The 13,431-nt window shown below is 45.2% G+C and overlaps 2 protein-coding genes across 3 annotated transcripts in view; one reads left to right on the plus strand and one right to left on the minus strand.

The window, feature by feature from the left end:
* xrn2 (5'-3' exoribonuclease 2) overlaps positions 1-13,431 on the plus strand; it is a 239,777-nt gene that overhangs the window by 57,400 nt on the left and 168,946 nt on the right. The window lies entirely within an intron of this gene.
* nkx2.2b (NK2 homeobox 2b) lies at positions 1,155-3,331 on the minus strand. Its single transcript, XM_084030336.1, has 2 exons — positions 2,897-3,331; positions 1,155-2,263 (listed from the first exon to the last, which is right to left on the minus strand). Exons 1-2 carry the CDS (start codon positions 3,144-3,146, stop codon positions 1,719-1,721), a joined length of 795 nt encoding a protein of 264 aa, XP_083886462.1. The 5' UTR covers positions 3,147-3,331; the 3' UTR covers positions 1,155-1,718.

Below are 13,431 nucleotides of genomic sequence, written 5' to 3' on the forward strand. Positions count from 1 at the left end.
ACTCAATGTTTTGCAATAGTTTCTTTTCTTTTTTTATGTTATTTTAATTAGAATTTAATGAAACATATACTTTGTGTAATCTCTGCAGTTCTTTAGAAATGGTTGAAGAGACTTTTAGTTTCCAGTTTATTTCCGATATTCGTTCCGCTGACTCCATACTTTCTGGACCGTTTTGCTCCAAAGGGGTTTTTCTTAATCATTTATCATATGTTTGTATTTCTACAAACATTTTTGCAGGGTTATGTGCTTTAGAGGTACAAAAGCCAGGCAGTTGTTCCGCCATGCTGTTTAGTTTTCATGCTAAACATGAGCTAAACATCTGACTGAAGCTCAGTCTTTGACGGACAGTGGTTTTGATCTCCTTGTCTAATTAAGAACGTGAATAATTTCCCCAAATATTCCTTCGAGACAAACCTGTTTGGGTTAAAATGAGCTGCTGAACCATTACATCCTCCTCTTGTCTGTGTGACGTTTATGCTGTATTTAAACTCAGCTGGATTAATGGATGCCTGTCTGAAGTAGATTTTAAAGAAGACTTATTAAGTCTGTTGATTTTAGTGATTTAGTGTGAATTCCTACAATACCAAACAAAATTATAATTAATAAAACTTGAGGCTTTTGTGTTCTGTTTTCCCCAGAAAGTAATTCCGTCAAAGTAAAACAACTCAATTGCCTCCTCAACTGCAGACATGATACCTCAGTGGTTCACAAACTTTTTTGGCATATTGAAATGAGGGGATTTAATTAAAAAAATTTAAACTTAAGAAAAAAACAGTCAAACTAGCCAAACTATCCAGTATTATTGAGAAAAATCGTCCTTTTTTTTAATATAGTTTATCTTCTAACCCCTCAGATTTATATGGCGACCCCTTGCAGGGATCCTGATCCACAGTGGGAAGGGAACCACAATGATCCTCAATTTGCTCTGATGATTTTAATCCAGAGGGAAAACAGCTGATTAATAAAGACATGTTATGATCCTAATTAATTACATTATTTACAATTCCTTCTTCTGAGAAAAACAAATCTGTTAATATTAACCTGATGAGATCATGCTGAAATCAAACACTCACAACTGCTCCAACTTTTATTCACCATCATAAATATCCAGTTTATTACAAAACAACTAACCAGTCGACGTTATAAATAGATTTATAAAACACACTGAAACATTTTCTTGCGATAAAAGTGACACATTTGCAGAAAAAGAAAAAACACAATGAAAACAACAGCAAAATTAAAACTCACAAAGTCCCAAAAATCAAGAAAACGTTTGGTTTGATCAGTTTTATGATCAGTTCAACTTTTAAGTCTTTTTCATATTTATCAAGTAAGAGTTTAGTTTTAGACGTTTGCTATCTTTTCCAAACTATGACACAGACAAGTGTCATTTTTAAAGGGAATCCTCCAGTACACATGATTAGAATTAACTTTAAAATTCAAATTTTCTCCCACAGCATGTTTAATTCTGTCTTGTTTCAAGACACTCATCTTTTCTAGAAAATACTACTTTTCTGGGGGAAACAAATTCTGGCTTATACCAAACTCCATTCAAAAAAGACGGAATTTTCACACGTTTCGAATAGTTGCACTTACCATTTAAGGGGGGCTGTTTTATTAATTTAAACAATAATTTTAAGGCCGAACACGATCTTATAACGTGGAATTCTTGAGTGTTTTACGAATTGTGTCCCACGGTGAGAGTTTCGGCTCTGGCCTCACCAGCTCCAGTGGTACATGTGCGCCAGCTGCTGCACTCCCGGATGCTGCTGCGGCAGCCCGGGATGCTCGGGGCCGTACGCGGGGTGCAGCAGCGGGGTGTAGGCGCACAGGGGGATGCTCAGCCCGGACCTGAGCGTCACCTCCAGGTCCCGCGCTGTGATCCGGTCACAGGGCTTCCCGTCCCGCACCAGGAGCGGGATGGCGACCCGGCGCGCCGCCGGCAGCAGCTGCAGCGCCTCGAAGCTGTGCTCGGCCCGCTTCATCTTGTAGCGGTGGTTCTGGAACCAGATCTTCACCTGGTTCGGCGTGAGGCGGATCAGCCCGGCCAGGTGCTCCCGCTCCGGGGCGGACAGGTAGCGCTGCTGCCGGAAGCGACGCTCGAGCTCGAAAGTCTGCGCCTTGGAGAAGAGGACGCGCCGCTTCCTGCCGCGGCTCTTGTGCGCCGCGCCGCCCGCCGCGTCCCGCTCCGCGTCCGGGGACTCATCCGTTGAGAGCTCCGGAGATTTGGTCTCGGTACGGGACTCTAAGGAAATGTCGTGTACTGCAGGGAGACGGACAAGTAACCTGATTACTCTCAGTACTCTGGTTACTCTGAAACTGCTATTTATTTATAATAAAACAACACAGAAGAAAGACTGAAATCATATCTCTGCTTTTCATCACAAAGCAATTAGCAGGGCAGATTAATTCCAGCTCCGATTTGTTTTATTTCGTTTCATACTGAAGATATTTTAGCAGAAATGTCCCTCCAGCTGCTCTGGGAAGTGTTGAACTCCATTCATAAAAACACGATTTAAAAGTTCAACGTGCGTCTGAACACATTGGACAGCTCCTCTCTTGCTGTCGCTGTTGTAAAAAAACAAAAACTAAACATCGGCAACAATTTGGAGCGCGTCGTTACGCGCGGATGTGTGGGACAGAATGAGCATTAAATGATGGTCGAATGTCGTTTTTATCATTGTGTCCTGTTAAACTGAGCGCGGATTATCTAAATAACTGAAGATAATCCTTGCATTAATATGAAAGATAATCCTATGATTTCTAAGCAGAAACATAATGAAATAGATAGTGACGCACGTTGAGAGTAAGAAATCAGAAAGCCTATAGGCTAGAATCTTTAAATCATATTATATGAATATGCAACATTCTAAATAATTAACTAATGTATCCTCACATGAGAAGTGCAGGTCACCGGCTCCGCGGCTCCACCTGCCGTAGCTTCCGCCGCCGCCGCGCCCGCACGAACTCCGCCCGCTAAATCCCAACTTCTGCACGTTCTCCGTCCCCGAAACCTCCGCGGAGGCCTCCTCGGCGTCGTCCTCCTCGGTCTCCTCGGTCCCGGAGCCGCATCTCCTGGTCCGGTCCGGGAGATCCAGGATGTCCCGCACGGAGAAGCCCGTTTTACTGTTGGTGCCAAAAGACATGACGCGCGGAAAGGCGAGACGAAGGGGGAGGAAGAAAGTTCCAGCTGTGTGTCCCTCGGTGGTTCGGCCTCTGCAGCCCGTTAGAGAGGAGCAGACAGCGGAGCGTTCGGGTCCATGAATGCCGTTAAACGGAGCGGGAGCCCGGAGCTGCACGGGCCGGCGACCGGAGAGGATTTAACGGCATGAAAAATACATGAGGACAGACATTAAGAGAGCGTGTCCTCCGCCCTTTTATCGGCCGGTAAAAAGGACGGAGGCGGGTCCCGAGGGTCAAGTGGTTGAGGGTGTGAAAAAAACACCCGGGAGCAGCATGAAGAGACGGAGGAGCTTCAGGGAGGAGGTGAATGTTTAATGGTGGAGGATTAGAGAGAAAGAAGCGGCTCATTTGCATTTATTAGAGTCACTGATCCGCTTCCTGTTTACTGTTCAGGCTCAGATGAGAGCTTTTAAAGGACATGTGTGACCGTAAAGTGGAGCAAATATGAGTTATTTTCTTCCGTTTGTTATGTTAGTGAACACTAGCATTGTAAAATAAATATGCCTCGGAATTAATAGCCTATACATTCATTTACAGAACTAGAGCAATATTTTATCTATTCACCTAATTTTGAATATAAAGTAAATAAAAAAAATGTAAGATGAAAACTTTAAATTAGAGCACATGAGATGAAGTTCAACAAACAATTGATCTAATTTTGTATTAATATTCATATATATTTGCAAATATTCACAGGACCGTTTTAGAATTACTGGTCTGAAGTCCCTTAAATTACCCAGTAATAGCCTACTCCTTTTTTTTTTTTTTTTTTTTAATCCTTCTCCAATCTGCTGGAATTATATACTGGCAAGGAAATGCTGACATCTCTATATATATTTATTATTTTGTTGGTGTATTTAAAAAAATACTGGATCTATTTTTCATATTAAAATGAAAAAAGTTGAGAAAAGTATACAATTTTACAATAAAAATCAAACAATAAAAGTAATAAACTTAAACTGTATACACTTTATATCAGTGTGCATGCAAAACTGCCTTGAGAAATCACCACATTTAAGATGATGATCGCCACGTTTGAGTGTGTTTCAGTGTTTGTTGTGAGGATTAACTCAAGAGTCGGAGTGTTTACACACCAGCTGATGGATTCACACTCGGATCAGATCTTATTGTCCCGCAAGAGAAATTATTTCTGCACCTCTTCATTACTTTATGAAGGATTGTTTGTAGGAAAGCTTAATCTGTATGACATACAGGCCTTTAGAAGACATTTTGACAGCAGGAAGAGCACAGGTGTAAATAATAAACAATAATTGGCTGAATTTCATCTGGCTGCTGCCGTTGCATCAGTCAGATAGAAGTTATACATAACAGTTTATTCAGTAGAATTTAAACAGTGTTCAGTTCGAGGAGAGAGGATTTGTTTAGCTTAGCACAAAGACTGGAAGCAGAGGGAAACTGCTAGCCTAGCTTCAAGAGGAACCAAATAGAGCTTTCAACAAATTCATAGCTGCCTAATTTATATAATATGTAACTTAACTCCATCGACTCAACAGATGAATCGACAATTAGAGCTAGTTTATCTGTTTGAACACATCAAATGTGTAGTCAGTTGCAAGCTCACAGCAAAAAAAACTGCATTTTTACAATATATTCAGTCTATTAACGAGTCCTTATTTAACATACAAATATGTTCTGTTTTCAGTCAAAGTCAAGACGTTTGAGAAAGTTCCTTCATTTATTATTTAATTCCTTCTGTCTTCTTTTGTCATACGGACCTTAAACTGAAAACTGATAAAATCATTTTCTCGTGTTTTAAAAAAGAAAAGGTCTTAATTACTAAATATGAGAGTAAGTTAAGTGAAGGAAACGTATCAAAAACATTTCCTCACGGGATTATTCTGGTTTTGTCTGACATTTATTTTACAGCAGGGTTTGCATGTTTGGTTAAGTTTTGGTTTCCACTGTGTGTGTGTGTGTGTGTGTGTGTGTGTGTGTGTGTGTGTGTGTGTGTGTGTGTGTGTGTGTGTGTGTGTGTGTGTGTGTGTGTGTGTGTGTGTGTGTGTGTGTGTGTGTGTGGGAACCTGGGTGGTCGAACTCTGCAAACAAACACACGACGAGCCGACGGCCACAAAGACCGCACAGCCTCCACATTTATCCCATTTATTCCCCCTGAACACTTTATAATGGCCTGACTGACACACACACACAAACACACACACACACACACACACACACTGCTGGGAATACATGTGAGGCTGCTGGGAGTTGTCATGGTATTCACACTGCTGCCTTCAATAGACTGTCTTCTATATTCATGACCACACACACACAAACCAGTCCCTTAGCAGTCAGCAACTCTTGATTTATCCTTTTATAATAAAATAAAATAGTTTCTTGCTTCATTTGTATAAAATCAAACTGTTCACATGACAATAAATGCAAAAGAAATCAGATAAAGTGAAAATAATATTAACATTACAATCTAACTGAAGTAAGGAAATAAATACAATCTTATGAAGTACAATAAAATGACAAATATAATAACTGAGAAAACATAGTCTTAATAAAGATAAACAGAACAATAAAATGAAATAATAATTATATAAGGGTCTGTTTTAGCCCCATATGCACTGAATAGTAAAAATAAGTAATAAGTAAAAAAAGAAAATGCCCAAAAAAGAATCAAGTAAAAACAACATCAGAATAAGAAACTCAATTAAATAAATAGAAGAGTATGAATATACATATTTAAGTTATGTTGTTTCTGTCTATAGAACATTTTCTTGTCTTTTTTCCCTGCTAATGTCTCTTGAAGTGGTAAAAATCATCTTGTTGCTCAGCGTCACATATAAAAAGAGCAGCGAGGCTCCAGATTGAAAAGCAGTGTCTGAGCATGCTCAGTACAGTGAAGTCGGGAGATGGGGACTTCTGTATCGACACTCACCTCTACTTGCACAGTGATGAACAGAAGTTGATCCCTGAATAGATCGTGATGTCAGCTGACAGTTAAACAGATGTTTCAGAGTCTGACTCAAACATGAAAAACACGTAGAAAAGCATCTTCCCACAGTGTCTCCCTGCAGCGTTATTAATCTGAGATACAGTTTAGACTTTAAAATGTAATTTGTTCACGTTTCTTTGAGCAATAATGAAATGTTTGTAAAATCATTAGATTTTCATAAATTACTGAGATATGGATTTTTTGCTAAAACTGTTTCTAAAGCACATTTATAAAACTGTTCACTGACCAAAGTGCCGTAATTAATTACAAAGTAAAATTAAATCAAAAAGAGACACAAACACAAACATCCACATACTATAGTTGAGATGCAGCCGGACAAACACAGATGAGGGAGGGCAACTGAGGAGGAGACAAGGCCGGGGTGTAAAGAGCCTGGATTTAAAGGCAGCAACAGAGGGGGCATCAGGTATGTGTGGGGGCATCAGGGCATCACGTATGTGTGGGGGCATCACGTATGTGTGGGGGGCATCACGTATGTGTGAGGGCATCACGTATGTGTGAGGGCATCACGTATGTCTGAGGGCATCAGGTATGTGTGAGGGCATCAGGTATGTGTGGGGGCATCAGGTATGTGTGAGGGCATCACGTATGTGTGAGGGCATCAGGTATGTGTGAGGGCATCAGGTATGTGTGGGGGCATCAGGTATGTGTGAGGGCATCACGTATGTGTGAGGGCATCAGGTATGTGTGAGGGCATCACGTATGTGTGAGGGCATCAGGTATGTGTGGGGGCATCAGGTATGTGTGAGGGCATCACGTATGTGTGAGGGCATCAGGTATGTGTGGGGGCATCATGTATGTGTGAGGGCATCACGTATGTGTGGGGGCATCACGTATGTGTGAGGGCATCAGGTATGTGTGGGGGCATCACGTATGTGTGAGGGCATCAGGTATGTGTGGGGGCATCAGGTATGTGTGAGGGCATCAGGTATGTGTGGGGGCATCAGGTATGTGTGGGGCCATCAGGTATGTGTGAGGGCATCAGGTATGTGTGAGGGCATCAGGTATGTGTGGGGGCATCAGGTATGTGTGAGGGCATCACGTATGTGTGAGGGCATCAGGTATGTGTGGGGGCATCAGGTATGTGTGAGGGCATCACGTATGTGTGAGGGCATCAGGTATGTGTGGGGGCATCACGTATGTGTGAGGGCATCACGTATGTGTGGGGGCATCACGTATGTGTGAGGGCATCAGGTATGTGTGGGGGCATCAGGTATGTGTGAGGGCATCAGGTATGTGTGAGGGCATCACGTATGTGTGAGGGCATCAGGTATGTGTGGGGGCATCACGTATGTGTGGGGGCATCAGGTATGTGTGGGGCCATCAGGTATGTGTGGGGGCATCACGTATGTGTGAGGGCATCAGGTATGTGTGGGGGCACCAGGTATGTGTGGGGGCATCAGGTATGTGTGAGGGCATCAGGTATGTGTGGGGGCATCAGGTATGTGTGGGGCCATCAGGTATGTGTGAGGGCATCACGTATGTGTGGGGGCATCAGGTATGTGTGGGGGCATCACGTATGTGTGAGGGCATCAGGTATGTGTGGGGGCATCACGTATGTGTGGGGGCATCACGTATGTGTGGGGGCATCAGGTATGTGAGGGGGCATCAGGTATGTGTGGGGGCATCAGGTATGTGTGGGGGCATCAGGTATGTGAGGGGGCATCAGGTATGTGTGAGGGCATCACGTATGTGTGGGGGCATCACGTATGTCTGGGGGCATCAGGTATGTGAGGGGGCATCAGGTATGTGTGAGGGCATCACGTATGTGTGGGGGCATCAGGTATGTGAGGGGGCATCAGGTATGTGTGAGGGCATCACGTATGTGTGGGGGCATCACGTATGTCTGGGGGCATCAGGTATGTGAGGGGGCATCAGGTATGTGTGAGGGCATCAGGTATGTGTGAGGGCATCAGGTATGTGAGGGGGCATCAGGTATGTGTGAGGGCATCACGTATGTGTGGGGGCATCACGTATGTGTGGGGGCATCAGGTATGTGTGGGGGCATCACGTATGTGTGGGGGCATCAGGTATGTGTGGGGGCATCAGGTATGTGTGAGGGCATCACGTATGTGTGGGGGCATCAGGTATGTGTGAGGGCATCACGTATGTGTGGGGGCATCAGGTATGTGTGAGGGCATCACGTATGTCTGGGGGCATCAGGTATGTGAGGGGGCATCAGGTATGTGTGAGGGCATCACGTATGTCTGGGGGCATCAGGTATGTGAGGGGGCATCAGGTATGTGTGAGGGCATCACGTATGTGTGGGGGCATCACGTATGTGTGGGGGCATCAGGTATGTGAGGGGGCATCAGGTATGTGTGAGGGCATCACGTATGTGTGGGGGCATCACGTATGTGTGGGGGCATCAGGTATGTGAGGGGGCATCAGGTATGTGTGAGGGCATCACGTATGTGTGGGGGCATCAGGTATGTCTGGGGGCATCAGGTATGTGTGAGGGCATCACGTATGTGTGGGGGCATCACGTATGTCTGGGGGCATCAGGTATGTGAGGGGGCATCAGGTATGTGTGAGGGCATCACGTATGTGTGGGGGCATCACGTATGTCTGGGGGCATCAGGTATGTGAGGGGGCATCAGGTATGTGTGAGGGCATCACGTATGTGTGGGGGCATCACGTATGTCTGGGGGCATCAGGTATGTGAGGGGGCATCAGGTATGTGTGAGGGCATCACGTATGTGTGGGGGCATCACGTATGTCTGGGGGCATCAGGTATGTGAGGGGGCATCAGGTATGTGTGAGGGCATCACGTATGTGTGGGGGCATCACGTATGTCTGGGGGCATCAGGTATGTGAGGGGGCATCAGGTATGTGTGAGGGCATCACGTATGTGTGGGGGCATCACGTATGTGTGGGGGCATCAGGTATGTCTGGGGGCATCAGGTATGTGAGGGGGCATCAGGTATGTGTGAGGGCATCACGTATGTGTGGGGGCATCAGGTATGTGTGAGGGCATCACGTATGTGTGGGGGCATCAGGTATGTGTGAGGGCATCACGTATGTGTGAGGGCATCAGGTATGTGTGAGGGCATCAGGTATGTGAGGGGGCATCAGGTATGTGTGAGGGCATCACGTATGTGTGGGGGCATCACGTATGTGTGGGGGCATCAGGTATGTGTGGGGGCATCAGGTATGTGTGAGGGCATCAGGTATGTGTGGGGGCCTCACGTATGTGTGGGGGCATCAGGTATGTGTGAGGGCATCACGTATGTGTGAGGGCATCACGTATGTGTGAGGGCATCAGGTATGTGTGAGGGCATCAGGTATGTGAGGGGGCATCAGGTATGTGTGAGGGCATCACGTATGTGTGGGGGCATCACGTATGTGTGGGGGCATCAGGTATGTGTGGGGGCATCACGTATGTCTGGGGGCATCAGGTATGTGAGGGGACATCACGTACGTGTGAGGGCATCAGGTACGTGTGAGGGCATCAGGTATGTGTGGGGGCATCAGGTATGTGTGAGGGCATCAGGTATGTGTGAGGGCATCACGTATGTCTGGGGGCATCAGGTATGTGAGGGGACATCACGTATGTGTGAGGGCATCAGGTACGTGTGAGGGCATCAGGTATGTGTGGGGGCATCAGGTATGTGTGGGGGCATCAGGTATGTGTGGGGGCATCACGTATGTCTGGGGGCATCAGGTATGTGTGAGGGCATCAGGTATGTGTGAGGGCATCACGTATGTCTGGGGGCATCAGGTATGTGTGGGGGCATCAGGTATGTGTGAGGGCATCAGGTATGTCTGGGGTCATCAGGTATGTGTGGGGGCATCACGTATGTGAGGGGGCATCAGGTATGTGTGAGGGCATCACGTATGTGTGGGGGCATCAGGTATGTGTGAGGGCATCACGTATGTGTGGGGGCATCAGGTATGTGTGAGGGCATCACGTATGTGTGAGGGCATCAGGTATGTGTGAGGGCATCAGGTATGTGAGGGGGCATCAGGTATGTGTGAGGGCATCACGTATGTGTGGGGGCATCACGTATGTGTGGGGGCATCAGGTATGTGTGGGGGCATCAGGTATGTGTGAGGGCATCAGGTATGTGTGGGGGCCTCACGTATGTGTGGTGGCATCAGGTATGTGTGAGGGCATCACGTATGTGTGAGGGCATCACGTATGTGTGAGGGCATCAGGTATGTGTGAGGGCATCAGGTATGTGAGGGGGCATCAGGTATGTGTGAGGGCATCACGTATGTGTGGGGGCATCACGTATGTGTGGGGGCATCAGGTATGTCTGGGGGCATCAGGTATGTGAGGGGGCATCAGGTATGTGTGAGGGCATCACGTATGTGTGGGGGCATCAGGTATGTGAGGGGGCATCACGTATGTGTGGGGGCATCAGGTATGTGTGAGGGCATCAGGTATGTGTGAGGGCATCACGTATGTGTGGGGGCATCAGGTATGTGTGAGGGCATCACGTATGTGTGAGGGCATCAAGTATGTGTGAGGGCATCAGGTATGTGTGGGGGCATCACGTATGTGTGAGGGCATCAGGTATGTGTGGGGGCATCAGGTATGTGTGGGGGCATCACGTATGTCTGAGGGCATCAGGTATGTGTGAGGGCATCAGGTATGTGAGGGGGCATCAGGTATGTGTGGGGGCATCACGTATGTCTGGGGGCATCAGGTATGTGTGAGGGCATCAGGTATGTGTGGGGGCATCAGGTATGTGTGGGGACATCACGTATGTCTGGGGGCATCAGGTATGTGTGGGGGCATCACGTATGTGTGAGGGCATCAGGTATGTGTGGGGACATCACGTACGTGTGAGGGCATCAGGTACGTGTGAGGGCATCAGGTATGTGTGGGGGCATCAGGTATGTGTGAGGGCATCAGGTATGTGTGAGGGCATCACGTATGTCTGGGGGCATCAGGTATGTGAGGGGACATCACGTATGTGTGAGGGCATCAGGTACGTGTGAGGGCATCAGGTATGTGTGGGGGCATCAGGTATGTGTGGGGGCATCAGGTATGTGTGGGGGCATCACGTATGTCTGGGGGCATCAGGTATGTGTGAGGGCATCAGGTATGTGTGAGGGCATCACGTATGTCTGGGGGCATCAGGTATGTGTGGGGGCATCACGTATGTCTGGGGGCATCAGGTATGTGTGGGGTCATCAGGTATGTGTGGGGGCATCACGTATGTGAGGGGGCATCAGGTATGTGTGGGGGCATCACGTATGTGAGGGGGCATCAGGTATGTGAGGGGGCATCAGGTATGTGTATGTAACAAGTCTACGGCTACTGTCCGCCTGTCCTCTGATACGAACAAATACGATGTTCAGTCAAACTGAAACATGTAAAGGAAAAGAAAAATATCTTAGATGTAAAACAAAAGTCCCTGAATGCCGCTTGAAGGACATTAATGAATCCTACTGCCAACTTCCCGTCTGTGTCCAAACCTGAGCTCAGACTGCCCCCTGCTGGCGAAGTCAGAGCCTGCAGGTACATTACCCGGTCAAACAATCAAATCTATAGAAATCAATCAATATAGTCTTGTTATTTAACACCTTCCTTAACCTGAAAACCTTTTAAAGGTTAATTCTATGGAAATGAAATAATGGAAAATATACCAACAAAACAACATATGACCACATATTAAATGTACTTTGCTGGTATTTTCTTTCTCACAATTCCTGCAGTTTCTTTTATAATTTCAACTTCAATTTTTATAATTTGAAGGTTCACTGACTGATTTAAAAACTTTATTACTCATCTAATTAAATTATTTATCATAATTACATGTGCAGTTGTCTACAACAATAAAAATAATTTCACATTTTATGTTTTTGAGAAACATTATTTTGCAGAGCTGTTATTCTCTTATAGCCTCCTAAAACATCTCTTGAAATTTTCCCAAAAAGGTTTCACCGCTTAATTTATTTCTGAGATAATATTTATGTATCATTAATTTATGGCTGGAAACGTATTTATTTCTACATGTTTCATTGTTTGCTTGTCTGTAGACACATTTTTAATGTTTATAACAGCATTTTATAACTCACTCAAAACATTTAACTCAGCTTCAAACAAATTTACTGTCTCAAAATGAAAAGTTCCTTTGACATCGTGTAATCGATGGTGGTCAGATGTTTGGATGTTTTTCAGGATGGCAGTGGAGCCTGGAAATGTTCCGTCCTGTTTGTCCTATTGTTTTAGTTGACTCTGAACGTTTACTAGAATGTTCCTTTTGTCCCGTGAACTTTTTGGTCCAATTAATGTTATTGCATCAAACTGAATATTATTCGTATTTTTGACAGTATTGCACACTGCACTCACATTTCCATGGAAACTGTCATCTGCCTCATCCTCTTCATCCAGCAGACAGTTGCCCTGTTCATGATGTACCTGATCAGGTTCCTCCATGTTCAGACATTGTGGTTATTCTGTTGTCTCTATAAATATGTTTGGTAACAGCCGTACTCATGAACAGCATCTGTCAGCTGACTGGAGATGATGTGTGATTGGTTGATGAAGTTGTCAGAAAGTTTGCATTCGTTAGTGAAGTTCACGTTTCACCTGACAATTTACCAATTTAGTGGATGTAAAATACTCCATAGTACATAATTATATTTATGATATACAGTGGAGGAAATAATTATTTGATCCCTCGCTGATTTTGTAAGTTTGCCCATTGACAAAGAAACAAACAGTCTATAATTTTAATGGTAGCTTTATTACAATAGTTAGAGATGGAGTATCAAAAAAAAAATCCAGGAAATCACTTTAAATAAAAGACATAAACAGATTTGTATTTTATCGAGTGAAATAAGTATTTGATCCCCTGGTAATAATTGGCTTAGTATTTGGTGGCAAAACCCTTGTTGGCAAGCACAGCGGTCAGACGTTTCTTGTAGTTAATTACCAGGTTTGTGCACGTATCAGGAGGAATCTTGGTCCACTCCTCTTTGCAAATCATCTCCAAATCCTTAAGGTTCCGAGGCTGTCGCTTTGCAACTCGAAGCTTCAGCTCCCTCCACAGATTTTCGATGGGATTAAGGTCCGGAGACTGACTTGGCCACTCCATGACCTTAATGTGATTCTTTTTGAGCCACTCCTTTGTTGCCTTGGCCGTATGTTTAGGGTCATTGTCATGCTGGAAGACCCATCCACGACGCAGTCTCAGTGCTCTGGTGGAGGGAAGAAGGTTGTCACTCAGGATTTTACGGTACATGGCCCCGTCCATCTTTCCATCAATGTGGTGAAGTCGTCCTGTCCCCTTAGCAGCGAAACACCCCCA

The sequence above is a fragment of the Eutrigla gurnardus genome, assembly GCF_963514095.1.
Source record: "Eutrigla gurnardus genome assembly, chromosome: 16".
NCBI lineage: Eukaryota > Metazoa > Chordata > Actinopteri > Perciformes > Triglidae > Eutrigla > Eutrigla gurnardus.

Coding starts and splice junctions, on each gene's coding strand:
- nkx2.2b (XM_084030336.1), bottom strand. CDS start 3,146: ATGTCTTTTGGCACCAACAGTAAAACGGGCTTCTCCGTGCGGGACATC. Junction 2,264..2,896: donor CGGTGACCTGCACTTCTCAT/GTGAGGATACAT, acceptor GTCTCCCTGCAG/TACACGACATTTCCTTAGAG.